The sequence below is a fragment of the Zonotrichia leucophrys genome, chromosome 8 (assembly GCF_028769735.1).
Source record: "Zonotrichia leucophrys gambelii isolate GWCS_2022_RI chromosome 8, RI_Zleu_2.0, whole genome shotgun sequence".
Taxonomy (NCBI): Eukaryota; Metazoa; Chordata; class Aves; order Passeriformes; family Passerellidae; genus Zonotrichia; species Zonotrichia leucophrys.
The window spans coordinates 25,670,392-25,688,729 of NC_088178.1; the positions used below are offsets into that span (position 1 = coordinate 25,670,392).

The 18,338-nt window shown below is 45.1% G+C and overlaps 1 protein-coding gene across 1 annotated transcript in view; it reads right to left on the bottom strand.

Moving 5' to 3' along the window:
• GLIS1 (GLIS family zinc finger 1) overlaps positions 1-18,338 on the bottom strand; it is a 176,515-nt gene that overhangs the window by 18,540 nt on the left and 139,637 nt on the right. The window contains 4 exon segments of the mRNA XM_064720276.1: positions 2,763-2,913; positions 7,889-8,021; positions 10,468-10,578; positions 13,484-13,645. Coding sequence (XP_064576346.1) covers positions 2,763-2,913; positions 7,889-8,021; positions 10,468-10,578; positions 13,484-13,645 — 557 coding nt within the window.

Here is an 18,338-nt window from a genome sequence, read left to right on the forward strand (position 1 = left end):
TAAATCAAATTCTGAATCTCATGTCAAACTTGAGTAGACTATTTGTACTCTGCCTCGTGTAGTTTTTGGCATCTCACACATTTGATGACTCAGTAATTAGATTTCTTGATAGTAATCACTTGGTTCCTGCCACAGGCTGCCCGAAGTGATCCAGCCTTGTCACGGTCCCCGTCCCCGAGCAGGAATTCTCTGCACAGAGCTGACAGTGAGGGCAAACCCTCTGTGAGTGCCAGAGCTGCAGCGGTGCCGTGCAGGAGGCAGGGGAGGGCTCCCTTCCCACTGCAGCCCCTGGCACATTCCAGGAGGGATGGCACTGCCAGGGGCTGGCCAAGGGAACAGCATGCCTTAGTGCTGGCATTTTGTGTTAAGTGATTGTGCCCAGTTAAATGGATGGATGCTTTAAAGAAAACCCTGCTAAATGAAACTCGAGGATTATTAATTAGTTCACACAAAGTTTCTGCACTTGCAATTAAGATGCCGTGTATGGGCTGCATTTCAGCAGTCATGAATAATGTAAGCATAAAGCATTAAATACAGCAGGAGGATCTTGGACTGGGAATGACAATGCTGAATGAAGATTATTTTGAGTTTAGAAAACGGTATTTGAGATGCTGAAAAATTCCAAGTAACTATGTCATGAAACTGGATGCCCTGTTTTAAAATAACTATTCAGAAATACATTCCAGACTCCATTCCCTGACGTTTGGCTCATGGTTAGGAATCTGTTATCTCACTCCCACATTTTGTCACAGGATATTTGGGCAAAGACTTTCCTTAGGTACATGAGCACTGAGATAAGAAATCAGCACTGTTGTCTCCTCAGAGAAGGAATCCAAACTGCACTAAAGCTGGAATTGGCAGAGACAATTCTGATGGAAACTGTGCTGTGTCTGAGCTCAGTGAGAGGCTCAGCCCACTGGCCATGGTGCTCCTGCTGGAAGGGAAGTGCTGTGCCCTGGAATGGAGACACCAGGGGCAGGAATGAGAATTCATCTGGGGGCTTCCAACCCTTCAAACTGCAAACTCGTCTGTTGCCCTCACCCTGCTCAGGCCTTTGCTTTCACTTCTTGTTAGCAGCACCAGAATACAAAGTGCCTTAGAAACAAATCCACCTTCCCAATAGCCTGCTAAATCCTTCCCATAGTATATCCTTACTTTATTTCATTCTTGGTTGGGATTTTTGCCTTAACTCCCCTAGGAACCAACTCCAAGAGGAAACAGCTGAGCAGCACACTGGGAGCAGTCAGAGGGAGGGATCCCACTCCAACAGGCTCAGGCTGTCCCATTCTGCAGGGAAGAACAGCTCATGGATGACTTCTGGAATGTCTGTCTCCATTCCTATTTGACCTACTGCCTTGTCTGCTACAGAAAACTTCCTGTTTATCTGCAGTAATGTCCAGTGCCTCCTGTGACTCTGCCATGGGAATGAGTCTGCCAACAGGAAATACAGGGCTGGGAATGTGGCAGGGCAGGGCAGGAGAAGGGCTGGGCACAGGCATTTTGTGGGACAAGGACAGGGTAAGCCTGTCCATCACACTGGGAGGGGGACACTGCCACTGCTCCCAGCCGAGGTCAGAAGAGAAGGCTGAAGGAGCAGAGGGCACAGGAGCTCAGCTTGCTGCACAATTCATCCCCAATTAGGAAAATAAGAAGGACTAGTTTGCTCCTAATTGAATTTCCTCAATCAGATTGTTCTCCAACCACCCCAGGTGTAAATTTCTTTACCACACCTCTTCCATGCCACACACACTCTGCATTCTGCCCTTTGCTTAAAATCCTTCTGGCCTTTCCTTGCACCATATAAAAGAAGGGAAAGGTCAGCCACTGGAGGGGATGGGAAAACTCTACATTTAATTGCTATATTTGCTAAAGGACATCAACATGTTCCTAGGGAAGGAAAATCCTTTAATCTCTCTGTATGTTAAATTCCCATTAGTAAGGCCAAATCAGAGTCCATTTTCCATCCAAAGTGCTGGGAAGTAAAACTGTAAGTATGAATTTGAATTTGTAAGTATGAATTGAATGAGGCCAGGCACCAAAGAAATCTGAGCAAAAAGGTTAGAGCAGTTTTGTGGCTTGCAGAGATTCTTTACTGTTGAGATGGTATGAGAGCCTTGACACACGGCGCTTTAGAAATCTCACACCCTGCAGCCATGCAACCGTACCCCTGCTGTAGCAGTGCAATCTGCAATCAGTGGGATTAAACACTCTTCCCTGATTAGGATCTGGCCTGCTGCTCAGAGGTGCACTGCAAAAACCTTATCAGAGAGCAAGGAAGTGAGAAAGCCGTGGCTCTGACACTCAGTGAGCCTTACGAAGGCAAACACAGCCCAATTCCTGAGTGAGTCATAGGTCGAGTTTTACCCTCTGAGAGGTTTCTCATGTTAGTTGAGAAAAATTCTCTGTGCTTATCCAAACCTATGAGAAGTCATCCAGCAAGACTAAAAAACAAAATTAAAATCTGAATGTAACTGCATGCTATGAAGAAAAAAATCTCATTGTGTTTTGTCAAAGACAAGGACAAGGCCCTGAACAACCTGATAATGATGTCCAAGTTTGCCCTGCTTTGCACAGGGCATGGATGACATGACCTTCTGAGGTCCCTTGAAAACTAAATTATTCCATGATTCTAAACCAAACAAAATTGCTTTGTTTGGGCCAGTGTTTTCTTTTGAACAGCATCCATGCAGAGTAAAATAAACAATTCATCGTCCATGACCACGGCAGACCCAGGCCCAGCACATCTCCCATCACACACATACCCGTCCCTGGCACTCTCCAGCGGCGACTGGTGGTGGTGTGGGCTGGGCAGGGCGGAGTCCAGGGGAAGGTGCCTTGAAGGAAGGTCATGAGGAGGTGGCAGCACCGCTGGGGAGGGGCCGTTGTGGCTGCTGCTGGATCCACTGTACATGCCTGCCAACACAGCAGTGGCAAAACAGAGTAAGCAAGGAAGCATCAGTAACACCTGCAGAGCCCCCAGCTCCTGCCCTATTCCCCTCCCGACCTGAGCAGCACTCACAGCTGGGCCATGGCACTTGGGCATGTGGGTGTCTCCTCTCTGACCCTGCAGAGCTGCAGAACCCTCCTGACAGCCACGAGGGCTTGGTGGGACTCCCACCCTGCCTTTCCCATAGCTGTGAGCATTAACTTTCCCTGCAGTGCTCAGGGGATGGAGCTCACACAGCAAACAGACCATGGTACCCTGGGGTTTTGCTGCTCATTTCAAACTCTGTCATTTGACTTTCCCTTACTAAGCTGCTGGACATCCCAGACTATTTACAAATACCACATATTGATACAAAGGAAATCCCAATAAATTAAATGCAAAGAGGAACAAGGAGAATTTTTTAATGAGATCATGAAAACAGGTTTGCTAGTACAGAATTACTGATGGAGGGTGCGTGTACCATTTTTGGGGACTCTCCTCTACCATGGCAGCGAGGCACCAACAGCCAAGTTCCTACCATGCCCTCAAGCACACCCATGGTTGAGGAAGCATTGTCCAGGGCTCCTGGATGAAGATGCTGGGATTAGGCTTTTTGGAATTAAGATTTTTTCTCCCTTCTGAAGAGTGATCATACACCAAGACAGGTCTCTGTGGTGACAGACATCACAGGAGTGCAAGCATGGAGAATGCAAATGCCACCATATGGCAGGGGAAGAGGGCTGGCTCCTTGTCATGCTGCTCTGGGAAAAGTCTACTTCTTGTCCTTTTCCCAGTTTTTCTGCCTTTCTCATCTTCAAGTTTTGCCCACGACACATCTGCCACAGCTCTGTCCCACTCTCCCAGGGCATGTGCACATGGGTGAGGACCAGAACTGCCGCTCACACTGAAGTCTGTGAGCAGCAAGTGGGGTCTGCCAGCTCCCAGTGTCCAGCCCTAGAGCACAGAGACCCCTCTGGGCCTGTCTTTTGCCATCTCTCCTCCTGTACCATTCACTGCTCATTCCCACTCGGTGTGTGCAGAGCTGCACATCCAGGACAGAGCCATGTGCCAGCTGTGTCACTGGCAGGGCTGGGGACTGCACCCTCCCAAACCCTCCCAGTGATGTGGAATAAGCAGAAGGCAACGTGAAAATCCAGAGCTGAGGGGAATGTGTGACACCCTTGGGGTGGAGAAGCAACATCTGAATGTCAGCATCTGTTTCTGTGTGTGACTGAAGAGCAGAACCACCGAGGCAAGATTCCAGCCACCTTTGTCAGGGGGCTTCAGATGAGTCAAAAACCCCTCATGAACAATGAGTCCTCAGCTGCTGACAGATCTAAAGCAACAAAACTGAACCACATCATCTCTGTCTCCAGCTAGACAGAACATTTGTCAACCAGCCAGTGAAAACAACTTGCTTTCTGCACTGCACACCAGACAGAAGGGGCTTTAAGAAATCAGATGTTCCCAGGTGATGTGAGGATTTATTTGTCAAAGCCTCTTCTGGTAACAGTAAGTCAGTAGCAAGGATCCTACATTGTGGAAATGCTTTTCCACTGGTGGCTTGAGTGCATTTCACAATACAACAATTTCCACTTCCCTCCGATCCTCACTGTTCATACATTCCATGTCAGGCTTGAAGGATGAGCCAAATTTGACCTCGACTGTTCAGTGTCACTTTGCACTGCAGCTCTATTTCCCACAGCACAGTTCAGGTACACTGACAGCCCAGCCTGGAGGAGACTGCAGACCTTAAACCAAGCTGCTCATGCTCTAAGGCTCCCACACTGCTGGCCCAGCAGTAACTTGTGCAAAAAGCTCAAAAGCCCTCACAAAAGAGTAATCTTAGCAGTGTGGTGGCCAGCAAACACACTCATGTTTTATCTTTCAATGCCATCCCTGAACAGCTCATGCTTGTTCAGGATGTCTCTCTGGCCTGTTCCTTGAGGTGATGAGAAAGACAGAGTAGCTGAGTACCTACAATCAACTTAACCCTCTAGAGGAGCAAGAAGATGTTTAAAAAAACCACCCCACAACTCTGTGTGGGCAGCAGAGTCCCACATGATCCCTGAACTCAAACCCACCACATAAGAAAACCAAATTAAACCAGAATCCCTGGCACCTCCAGTTTCTGCCAGCCCCAACCCTCTGCAGAGGAATTTACCCATCTGTGGAACTGCTGGGGTGGACACCCAGTGCCCGCTGCTGGGCTTGAAGAGTCTCCAGCTGGGACATCCTCTCCCAGATCTATCTTTGACTTCCCAATCACACCTCAGGGAAAAGGCCCCTGCCTGGGCCTGGGCACTGAGGCTCTCAGGGTTTGTCACCAGCGAGTTCTCCTGTCCCTGCACCTCTGTGCAGCACCACTCACACCCAGCCTGGCACATGGTGCCCCCACATCCCCCCAAGCCATCCCTGTGCTGCCTCACCCCAGCTCCCTCCCACAGACCAACAAGTCAAGGGGGAACAGCAGTTGCTAATCCAGTCTCAGTATAATTTTCAGTACTTCCAAAATTTCTTTCCTCTTACAGTTTTTCTTCCATTTCTTTCAGCACTGAGCACTAATATTCTGTGTACCTGAAGCCTTTGGAGCTGCTGTGAGTGACTCCTGCAAGGGCAGCCCATGCCAGGCCTGTGCACCTTGGGCCTCCTCACACATTGACCATCTCAGTTTGTAAATAGAAATCATCAATCAGTATTTTAAATGTCTTGGCCTTTAACCTTAACATCTGTGGCCAAAACAGTGCCCTGAGCATCTGTGACCAGCAGCCTTTTCCCCTCAGCTTTATGCTGAGAGCAGGCAAACAACAATAAAACCCAGAGAAAATGCCTGAGTGGGACCAGAGTGACACAAGCTCTTGTCCACAGGCAGAGTTAAATTGTGCAGCCATGATGCATTTTAGTTATGAGGTGGGAAAAAGGAGGAAGATCCCAGCTAACAATGGGCTCCTCTGACTGCAGAAACATTCCTCTGCTCACTGTCTTACCTACTTTGAAGTCAGACACAAGGGATGGGGCCTTTTTTAATATTTAGGTTTTTTTCTGTGATGGGCTTTCATCCCTGACATATTTAAAATGTGCTTTAACTTGGAGAAAGACAAAATTGAAATTCTCCAGGAATCCAAGTGATCCCTAAAGCCCAGAGCTCTGCACATTAATAATGTGGTTTCTTTGAAAAAAATAACACAAAAACCAAACTCAAAAGCCCAAACCATGAATGTTTTCATATTTCAAGTGGAATATGAGGACATCATACACTATATTTATCCATCTATAGCCTACATACAGAATTACAACTGATTTCTCAAAAAATATTACCTCAGCTTATTTGAAAGAGCAAATGTGCAATCACTGCAGACTATAGGTGGCAGCAGGAATGTCCTCATGCTTTAATTCTGTAAGGATCAGCACTTTGGTTTATATGCCCTAAATAATGACAGAGGAACAGTTTTGCCTCAGGACTGTACTGCACATAAGATGAAGCAACTTCTGTTTCACTGCAAAACAGTCTTTCAAGTCTTGATTTATTTTTCCCTGGCACTTGTTCATACTGTGCATTGATGGGGTCTCATATGGAGCGACCTGATGGAAGTATCAGGGAAGATTTACAGTTTTTTTACAACATCCTGATGATGGATTGATATAATCAGCACAGAAATCATACCAGACAAAGCCAGAGTTATGGACAGATAAAATCCTTCATTTCACAAGAGATTCCCTGAAATGACACTGAGGGGTTAGGGATGGTCTGTTTATCTGTGAGTTAATAACTCTTTTCCTGTTTTATTGTTGTCACTTGAAATCTGAGGCTGTTTCTGAAGTGCAGCCTGCTCTGAGGAAAATGTCACTGCTCCTGCCTGGAAGGGGGAGGCCAAGCCATGCTCCTGCCACATGGGGCTGTCAAGGGGACAGCACAGGCCACTGCTGCCCTCACAGACCTTATTCAGAGCAGGTGGCACACCAGAGACTGGAAATCAACCCCAAATCCCTCCAGCTTGCTCCCACTTTTCAAGGAGCCACATGTAAGCCCTGAGTTCAGACTCCCGGGGAAAGTACATCAGAATGATGGGGTATTTCCCTTTCTACTCCATTCTGTTCACCACTCACATTCCAACATTTTAATGCAACTTGAACTAGAAAAGAGAATAGGAGATGTTAAGCAAAATGGATTTTTTGTTTTGAAGATTTGGAGAAATCAAAAAAAAAGGAGGAGATTCTTGCAGAAGGCAGATTACAATTACATTGCTGGTCTTTGGGAGTGCCTCTCTCTGCCACCTCAAGACAGGACCTCAAAATGCACATCCCTGATTCAGGATCCTCTGCTGGGGCTCAAAACTGTGAATCTGTATCTTATTTCCCACAGAAGGGAATGGAATCCTCTTTTTCTCTTCCTATAAAATGTATAGAAGAGTCTAAAATCCCTGAAAAGGGCCAACTCTTGTTCGAACCACAAGAACAAAAGAAAATACAGAAAGGAAGATTAAATACTAGGAAGTATTATTAGAAGAAGGTTTGACATTTCACCTTCGAGTTTTCTCCCATTCATGTATCACCATATTTTTTGTTATTATCCAAAGTGCATCGTAACATTCAGCCTCCTCAGCTTTCCTGCAGCTCCTGAAGAAAACTCTCCTGGTGGGACTCTGTGCCAGAGCATCCACTGGACTCAGCAGAGCTCCTGCACCTGCACTCTGCCCAAACCAGCTTTGAAAGGAGAACACATGGATGGAGACAGACTCTCAGCAGGGCTGCTGCCCCTTCACATGAAATTAACAGCAGCTATTTCTCTGACTGATGCTGAAAAACCAAAAAAGTGAGGCCTTAGCAAACAACTCGCTTAATTATTTCATCTTATTTGTTGGTCTGGAGTTTTCATCACTTTCCACAGTGACAAATCTTTTCTGCTTTGAATCCTCTGTTGTATGACAAATTTAGCACCACACTCATTAGAAGTATTCTTACCTGTAATTAAATCATGAGGAGCTACAGATCTGCCACACTTCCCATCCAGGATGTGCTGAGAAGATGTGTGCAGCTGTTGGATAGCTAAGCATTCACTGAGTACATCTTGTTCAATATCAGTACAGGACTTTAACTACAAGAGGAAGATAAAAGAAACATTGTGTTACATAGTAAAACCAAATTATTTATAATTAACTTCATGTATCTCCTTAAGGGTTATATATAGAAGGAAGAAATGCCATTCTTAGGAACTCAGTGTAATTAAGGATGTGTCTAGTACTTGGCACTTGTAATTAGAGATGACTTTGGTTTTCTGAAGTGCACAAGTTAAGTGTGCTAATCTTACATCAACAACCAGTTTGCTTCAAAAATAATGTACCCTGTGTTCCTTCAAACCTTCCTGAGTAATTGAACTGCACATTTTCAGGCTTTCTGTAGTTTCTTGGATTCTGTGGCAAAAGGTTTGCATCACCCTGTAACTGTGACACTTGGAAAGGCATTTGATAGGGAAAGAAAAGCATTTGTGCTGATCAGATTGGAAGTGGCAGAGCGAGGCTGTCGGTGATGGGAAGAGGTTCCACTCACGTGTCAGCTCTGCTCCATGGAAATGAAAGCTCTGGCAAAAGGCTCTGAAGCAAACTCTCAAAAACCACAATGTCCATCATATTAAAAACAGCAGGAGAGGAGAATTAAGAAAGAAAAGCATTTCTAATTCTCTTTCAAACATGCTGATGCTGCCAAGCTTTTGTCATAACAGAGTGATCGCATTACACAAACAGCCATCATACTCTACAGCCATTAATAAATAGTTATTGTCCTTATGGGTACAGCCTCACATACCCATCTCCCCTGGGCTTGGGTATTCTAAATAAAGGGCCCAGGCAAACCTTCTCAGAATTCTGCTCTACAGCCATTTGTGGGTTTGAGATAAACATCTGACATTTGGATCACAAGTGCATCTGCAGCCAATTAAACTACTACTAAATTAACAGCTAACTTTCTCCTGTTTTGTTTCTGTAAAGCCTTTCAGAACAACCAAATATCACCACTGCACTAATCCTCTAAGCTATGAACTAAGTGCTCAGGATTCCTTTGATACAAGTCTAAGCTCAGGCATTTTGTTTTGTATCAGAGATGGCACATTTTGGTAGCATGTCTCAACCAAGACAAGTTGGCAGAACAGCCTGTTAATTTTTCTTTCTTGGCTAGGTCATTTCCACTCAGAACTCTTGGGAAGTTGATACCAACAGACAACTGCCTTTGCTGAGTTATAATCAAAAACGAGCAAGTGAGTATAAACAGTCTTTTTCCTTTTTTCCTACATCTGAAATCCAAAGTAGGCTGTTCAGTAACACTGGGATTTACTTAGTTGTGAAAGGTGTTGGGGTTTTTTAATATATTTAAATGAAATACTTAGGGGGGGGTTCTTGTTTCTTTATCAGCCAGGTTTGCTTTGATCCTTTTAAAGAGAGCCTGACCAAAACACAAAAATCTGCTGCTTTTTCAGGTGCCTTTTCATTTGAGGAAAAAAAGCCACAGGATCAAATATTCATAAAGTTATCATGGATAAATGAGACAGGAAATCTGAAGATGATTTCAAACCACTGGAGGAGTGCAGATTTAGACTGGTCTACCAAATAAGGTGTGGGAGGCAAGTTACTAACATTATTGTAAGATAGATTTGATAAGTCTATATGAGGCTGTGTACATGCACACAGGAAAATTCCTCAAGGCAGGAGATTAAGTGATATGAAACCCTGGATATTGATGCCTTGGTGCATCCAAGCAGCCTGAGTCTGCAGCTGCTGTTAACAAATTTGGCCTGGGTTGATTCTGTGCTCCAAGCCTCCTGTTGCACCAGGATGTACTTTGTGCCCTCTCACACAAAGTTTGGATCTGGGTTTTCTTCCCCACCTTGCTCTGCAGAAATGGAATGAGGCCTCAGGAGGTGCCAAGGTGTAAGAGTGGGGACTGTCCCTAGATGAAAGGATGGTGACATGTGAAGGCATTCATCTCAGTACACAGAGCTGAACAAATGACACCCAGGTTTGGTGTTAGGAAGTAATTCCCTCGTTTCTCTGAAGTGTTCCAGAAATGACAGGAAGGAAAAATGGGGAGGGAAGGGAGCATGGCTGACACAAGGACATCTCTTCTACTCCAAGTCCTCTTTTCTACATTTCCACTGTACCCTGGCTTAGTTTCATTTGTGTTTAGATGATCTGCCAACATGTACTTCAGTAAATACCATCAGTCAGTGCTGAGACTCAGTGCATGGACATGGTCATTTTATGTGAATGACAGCACAGTTTGGGCTTGTGTATAAAGATGAACAGGAAAATAAATGCTTGGACAGAAAGCATGGGGCAAACTGAACTTAGAGGGTGGCAGCCTTTGAAAGTATACATATATTAGGTGGTTTGCTTCACAACAGTGATTAAAAACCAGGAAAATCAGCTCCATTTGAGTTTTCTTCTGTGATATTGCAGAAAAACTGATCTGAAAATACATAAATTAAAGATAAATGAAAAATGAGTGCATTGAGGAGCTCTGGGGACGTGCCACTCCTTGCCTGCTCTTACCTTCTTACGCACCTGCTGCTCTTTGGCCGAGTGAGCCTTGACGTGCTTGCGCAGGGAGCTGGGGTCGGTGTAGCGCTTGGAGCAGCCGGGGATCTGGCAGGCGTAGGGCTTCTGGGGAGGAGCAGAGGGACAGAGTCACACCCGGGAGGGGCACACACACTGTGGGGCACGTGTCACACCCCTGTGCCCGTCCCAGCATGGGCACACACACTGTGGGACACATGTCACACCCCTGTGCCTGCCCCAGGATGGGCACACACACTGTGGGACAGATGTCATACCCCTGTGCCCATCCCAGCATGGGCACACACACTGTGGGCCCCTCATGACAGGAAAAGCATTGAGGGGCTGGAGCATGTCCAGAGAAGGGCAATGCAGTTGGGGAACAGTCTGGAGAGGCTGAGGGAGCTGGGGGGCTCAGCCTGCAGAAAAGGAGGCTCAGAGGGGACCTTCCCAGTGACTGAAATCCTCACCAAATTCTTCTTGTGGCTATGCCTATGCCTAACAGATGGAACACTCTCTCTGGGTTACAGAACAAACTCCTAATGAAGGTGTAATTGCCAAAATGAGCAAAGGCACTTTTTATTAAGTGACCATTGTCTTAAATGCCAGCAGAATAGTGCTGCATGGCACAGCTCACAAAGCTTTCAACTTGAATGGAACATTCTTTTGTCTTCTCTTTTCTTGCCTCATCTATCAACATTACCTCAGCCTTCTCACTAGGACTAGCAAATCCTTTTGGTGTCTTCTCAAAGGCAGAAAACTGGTTTGCCATGACCTCGATGTCACATTCTTTAATCCCCTTGGTTTCCGAAGGAGGATGCACAGAAGGCAAAAAATCCCACCAGTTTTGGGAGAAGTGACTGTGAGGTCCTGCAAACCCAGTTGCTGTGCTCCTGGAGGAGTGCTGATGTGCCCTTTTTACCACAAGGACAGACAGGTTCCCTTTGTTCTGCTCCTGCCTAGGAGAAGGATCTACTTCCAGATGATTTAGTGGGGATTCCATCAAACTAGCATACACCAGTAAGCGAAATGATTTACAGATTCTCCTTTGGAGAAGATAAATGGTGGAGTGACCTACATTGAGAAGCTTTAAAACCAATTCCAAATGCACTCAGTAAGGAAAAAGCAGCCTATATAAACCCCCTTTCTTTGTAAGCACCTCCAGAGGATAAGTATTGCTGCTCTGTCCAGCCAGCAGGAAATTTCTGAAGGAATAATAGAATCATTCACCAATTCATGACCTTACAGGCTAACACAGCACCTACCCAGAAAGTTACAGGGCAAAGGAGATTTATTGAGAGTGTCTGGAACACAGAGAACTGACACCTGAGGAAAAGCTATGGAAAACTTTAACAAATCCCTTGGCAGAAAAACCAGCAGAGTATTTTTCAAATCACTGATGTCATTCAAATTAGTGATAAAATCATTCAACTCAGTCCCAGGGAAACTAGATGAGAATGTGATCACCCTTACAAAGGTTCATGGCTGTGTGCTCTGACATTCCAGGCAGTTGTTTGGTGCAGCAGCACCATCCTGTAGCTCTGCTATTTTTCATGTTCACATAAGCACACAATTCACTGAGCTTAAACCACAGGGCTTCAATTAAATCAGGTAAGTGGAACTCAGTTCCTGTGTGCAGGACTACAGAAACAGTTTTAGAGAACCTGCAGCGGAATAGCACGGAGGATGTGTTTAGATATTGAAGAAAGTTATTAGAAAATTATTACTGTACCTTTTTCCTGATTTATGAGCATTTCAGATAATAAAGACAGAGATAAAGGGAGAAGAGAAGAAAAGAAAATAGAAAGTTAAGACATTTGTCTTCAATATTGCACAGACAACACATATAAAGAATTTGTGCTCATTTTAGTAACCATGTCAGTTCTCTCTTAAAACTAATAGATGGCATTCAATTTGTGAGTTTGGCTAATAAAAAATATAACTACTAGATTCAGGCAATTAAATTTAAAAACTACATGCAATTAGTATATCCACTTTCAAAAGAGATACAAATGACAAATTCAAATATCTCAGGTTGACTTTCAAATAAATAAAACATTGTTATTTTAAGTGTGCTTTGGTTTGGAAAATGTGACTGACTTGCTTCTCTTACTTGTTTGTTTTTGCAAGGCATAATGTACATTAGACATTCCTTAATGCTGCACTGTCTGAAATGTGTAACTGCTTAAAAAGTAAATATCAATTAAACTCAAAAGTTCTGCCCCATAAACACTTGGCCAAACTAAACCATATATTCACTTCTTTGAAAAAGACAAAGGAACAACTCTGCCTGTTATTCTTTACAAGCTCTATGCTGAGGACATGACTGGTCTGCAGAGCTGTGTCATTGCTTTCTTTCCCCCTGATCTGGTGATTTCATTTCAGTAGAGCCCAAGACACTTGACAGGCTCTGTCCTCTCTGTGAGACAAGGGAGAAGAGCTGCAGAGTCAAGCCAAACCTGCCAGCTGAGGAGAATGAGAGAGTGTGTTTCTCACAGTTAATCTGAGAGATTAACTGTAAAATGGAGGGTACTTAACTACAGAGTTATGAGACAGATTTATTTTCACTTTTTACAAAATTACTGTCCAAAACTGAGGTGCATTTCCCTTCCACTGAGAGGTCTGAAGAGCTTTTGCATTCAGCCAGAGCACTCACTGAAGGGACAGTGAGTGAGACAATGACACACATTTGGAGCAGCAGCAGTGACTCAGCTGCACCTTACTGAGCTGCTGCCTCCTCTTACTGGAACAGGAACAATGGCAGAGTTTGCTGAGTAACTCATCCTGCGCAGTCACTCCTCAGCATGAGTAACACAGCATAACTGCCTCTCTGTGATCACGACCTTCTCATTTCCCAGAGCACAAACAGCTCAAAACCAAATCCACTTGCTCCTAGCTGAGTGTTCTAAGACTCTCCTAGCGAAAAGGCCAAGCCCCCTGGAGCAGCAGAACCGACTGTGTGCCAGGAGCCCTGGAGCACTGGGGGCAGCTCCCAGTATGGAATGGTGCTTACGGTGTCCAGGTGTGTCCTCTGGTGCTTGGCCCGGTCACTGGAGTTGCTGAAAGCTTTCTGGCAGCCAGGATGCTGGCACAGGTATGGCTTCTCCCCAGTGTGACTCCGGAGGTGGATCTTGAGGTTCTCAAGCCTAGAAAATGCCTTGTTGCACCCTTCAAACTGAAAAACGTCATAAAAAAAATCATTGTAAGGTTCTATTAAACAAACCATGTGCAGCCACAATGAGAACAGTGTAAGAACCAAGCTGGACGTGCAATAAATCAACCAACATTCAAACATCTGTTGAAATTTATGGATGAAACACAACATGTTGTGCTGTTCATTTAATCTGTCACCGACGACACGGTGTGCAGCTCAGTAATAATACAGGGGTTATAAATATCTCACATATTCTGTCTGAGCTGAACACTTAGAGACATGGTGTCAGAGCAGAAAATTTAAAGAAAGAACAAGTGTTCTGAGGAGTGCTCTGAGATGTAGACTGGCACAGGAGCCACTGTGGGCAGTAACAATTAGCTGCTACAGACAGAGAGTAAGAGAAGCTGGCGGGTTAGAACCTGGTTTCAGGTGTCTGAAATATTATACCCTGGAGCAGATGAGCATGGACTATTACAGGAAGACCTGATCCATTTGAAGATCAATCCAAGGGAGCTCTGCTGTTATTCTGCACCCTTTTCTTTACTAGCTGTATCATTCAGAGCTGTTCTCAGCATTTATACAACCAGTAACCTGAGCAATTCTGGGTTCTTAAGCACCCGTTTCATTAGGGAGCTCAGCAATAAAACAGCCTTCAGATCAGAAGTCACCGTTTCAAATTAAATCTGAATAAATATATAAGTAAAATTGCCAGCTACTAGGCCAAGGGAAGGGTGTTTTGTGTTGCTCAGTGCTAAGTTTCAGTGTCACAGACAAGAGGCAGTGGAGGCACTGTCTGTAGGATGGGAACTCTCCCAGGTGAGCACAAACTTGTGGTGTGCACATTCATGCACCTGCACACCCACAAAATGCACTCAGATACTTGCACATCTTCAAATGCTTGAATGCAAACACTAAAGTGAAGGAATGCATCCTCTTTGCCCACTGCACATATTGCTGCTTCATGGCACTGCACATCTTCTTATGCCTCTACACAGATAAAAACCTGATTCCTCAAGGATTTGTGATTTCAAGGAATTTATTTGAGAAACACAACCCAATCCACATTCCTGTCAACATTAAGGGCAATTCTGAAATATAGTAGGTGTATCTTCACAGAATGGTTTGGGTTGGAAGGAACCTTAAGGGTCCCTAGTTCCAAGCCCTGCCATGGGCAGGGACACCTTCCACTGTCCCAGGTTGCTCCAAGCCCTGTCCAACCTGGCTTTGAGCAATTCCAGGGATGGGGCAGCCACAGCTTCTCTGAGCAACCTGTTCCAACCACTGTTTCTAGAAGCCAGAGCTTTTTCTATGATTCTTGCTCATAAACAGTGAAATCCTGACTCTCACAGAATCAGCAAATGCTTTGTCACTTCCTTTTGCTGAGTCAAGATTTTGTTCAGCAGCTCTCCAGGAACCTGTGGCTCCTCAGATGTCATCACAGAAATCACCACCCTGTCAATCTTGCCTGTCACACCCCCCTCAGGGCAGGCAAGCTGCAGACTGCAGTGCAGGGGGAGGGAGGGGAAGGGAGAGCAGCTGCAGATGGAGGAGCACTGAAAGTGCTCCAGCCTGGGGGCTCCTGATCTCCCAGGGCCTAAGAGATGGAGAAAGGCCCAGCACATCCTGCTCATCCCAGGGTGTTTGTAAACACCTCAGCACAGCAGCCACAGTGGTTCTGGAGCCAGCACTCGGTGCTGCAGGCTGTGTGCTGGCACTGGATGCACATCAGCTCTGGGGTTTCTGGCACTGCTCTGCCCGTCCCAGCCCCTCACACACCAAAGGATCAATGTGGCCTTTACTGCCATAAATGTTTCAGTGCCCTGAGCAGTAACCTGGGTGAATGGCACACTGGGTATGTGTACACACAACTATCTGGTGGGAATACATCTTCCATCTTTTCCCATCACAGCCATTGTGTCAGATCCACAAAATCATCTGGAGACACGCAGGTGATGACATGCTGGTGACATTTTATGAGTTCAGAAGCTTTATTTGGCCACGACCCACCTCTGAACACTTGAGCTGGTGCAAGGAGGCAAGGGGGTTTGGAAGTGACCAAAGCTACCAAGGCTTCAAAAGAAACAAACTTTCTTCACAATCATCACTAAAAATCTGACTAAGATTCAGGATGGAGTAATTTGAATTGTGCAAAAATGCTGAAGTCTATGAAAAATAGAGCAGAGTTCAGCAAATTCATACTTCTCATAGGACATTCCATAAAGCTTAGTGAATGTTCTGAGGTCCTAAAGATCGCTTTTTTCCTTTTTGTTCCCAATCTTCCTCCTTCCCAACCTCCTTTGATTAGTGTGCCCACAGTGTGGCATCCCTTTGAAGTATTACCCCTTTCATCTCTCTTCCAGGTCCCCTTCAAGCACTGAGAGGCTGCTTTAAGTCTCCCAGGGGCCCTCTCCAGGCTGAACAAGCCTGATTCTCTCAGCCTTTCTTCTCACAAGAGGTGTTCCATCCCTTGGAGCATTTTTGTGCTCCTTTATCCCCCAGCCTGTGTTTGCTGGGGGTTGCCCTGAACCAGCTGCAGGACCCTGGACTTGTTGAAACCCCATGGGCCACTTCTGGAGCTCGTCCACGTCCCTCCGGATGCCACCCCATCCTTCAGGAGTGTCAACTGCACCACTCAGCTTGGTGTAACCTGTGAATCTGCTGGGACTGCCCTTGGTCCCACTACAGACCCCCAGGGACACCACCGGTCCCCCATGTCCCATCTGAACACTGAGTCTCTCACCACTCTGGATGTCACCGTAACTCCTCCTTCCCTGAGCACTCCAGCCATCAAATCCATCTCTCTCCAACTCAGAGAGAAGGATCTTGACCCTCAGAATGTTTTTCTAATGGATTACCAGTCTTCAGTTCCATTCCTAGAGCCCAGTGCAAAGTAGCAAGGTATGCAGAATAATCCAAACTCATGAAAGGTCCAGCCCCACACTCTGATGTCAGTAGCAAAAATTCCAACAGCAAATGTCCTCAAACATCTTAACACAAGCTTAATCTAAAACACATGAAAGCACATATGTTTAAGAGTTTGCTGGATCGACACCTGAGGGAGAGAAGGAGCAGGCCCTACCAGAAATGCTCAGAGCTGCAGTGAAAGCAGCAACACTCAGACAAAGATGGGCTTATTTACAGACCCTTCTTCTGTGCTCAGCTGCCTTCTCTTGGTAAGTTTGTCCAATGCCTTCAGCAGTAAGGTTCCTCCATCACCACATATGCTTGGAGCTTTTCTTATTTATGTTCTTATTTCCTAATTCACATTATTTGTATTACCCAGCCCTGCTAAGCTGGGTAATAGACATTGGGATGGTCCCAATGCAGTGATAAACTGAGGATAAACATGTCAGGTGGAAAAATACACCAGCAAAGAGAATGATGTGACTGCAGTGCTCAGACTTTCAAGGTGGCAAAGGCTGTTGGTGAAACAGGAATTCCATTCAGGAGGAAAGCAGTGGAGACAAGAACCTTGCCACAAGTGATGAGAAGAGAGGAAGCTGAAGATGAAAGGTGTCAAAGGCAGGGAGGAATGGAGCTGGTGCAAAGAGCTGAGCAGGGTGGGCTGAGAATCCACTCAGAGCTGCACTTTGAAGGATGCCTTTTCCACTGCCTGATTCCTCATCTGCTGACTGTATCTCTCACAGTTTGTCCCTCCTGAAGTGCACACATGGAAACAGCTTCCCTGAAGTGGTGTGACAACTTCAACTGGGCTGCTGTTGTTAAGACAACTTTGTAAGGTAGTTCTTGGGTTTAAATGCCACTCACCAACTCTTTTAACCCTTCCACCTACTCTTACTACTTGGAGTGTATTTACATTTACATTTACACTATATAAAACTACTCTAGGAAAAATGGGGGATCATTCTCCCTCTTAAATACCCTCCAGGAAGATCCAGCCATCCCACAAGTGTCTCAGCTTCAACTACAAGGAACAAATGTTCAGTTTTGAAAGGGCTTCAGGATGGCAAGAGCTATTTTATCAACTGAGAAGGCCACTTATGGGATCTCCCAGACATCTGGCCCCAGTCTGTCACTGCTTAATCCTACAATCCTAAACATTTTGTGGACGTTTGATGCCTGAGATAAGTGTAACAAATGCTGCTTGATCCTCAAAGTCTGTAAATGTCAACAGAACTCTTAAGTTTCATCAATAAAAATAATAATTATATTGCAATTACTACTTTTGTCTTTGCTGTGAGATCGTTAATGCTGCACACACCCAAGCACAGACACAAAACAATGCCACATGATTACAGGAAGAACACAATGCAGTTATTGGGTTTTATAACTACTGCTGCTTTCAGAACAGGGCTTCTACCAAGAAAAAAATACCTTGTAGAAATTTATGGGACTGAACTAGTTTGTTACCATATGGAAATACATATGTTATCTTTATTTCACACTAAAATCTCACTGCAGTGTCGCTGTTGCAATATCACACATTCAAAAGCCATATTTATAAAAACACCACAGAATTATCTCACAGTGATCTAAACACATCTCAATTTTCCCAACAAAGCAGTTTAATCTAATAACTGTAACTGCTTAAATTGTTTTTTTCTTTGCTTCCAGATTATACTTTGAATGCACCTGAGAATGCTGCCACGCAGAAATAACAGCATGTTCCCAAGAGAGTTTATATTATCAAATGTTTACCATTTTCATGAGCACATTTAATCACAGTCATGTCTAGCATATCTGTCAGTGGCAC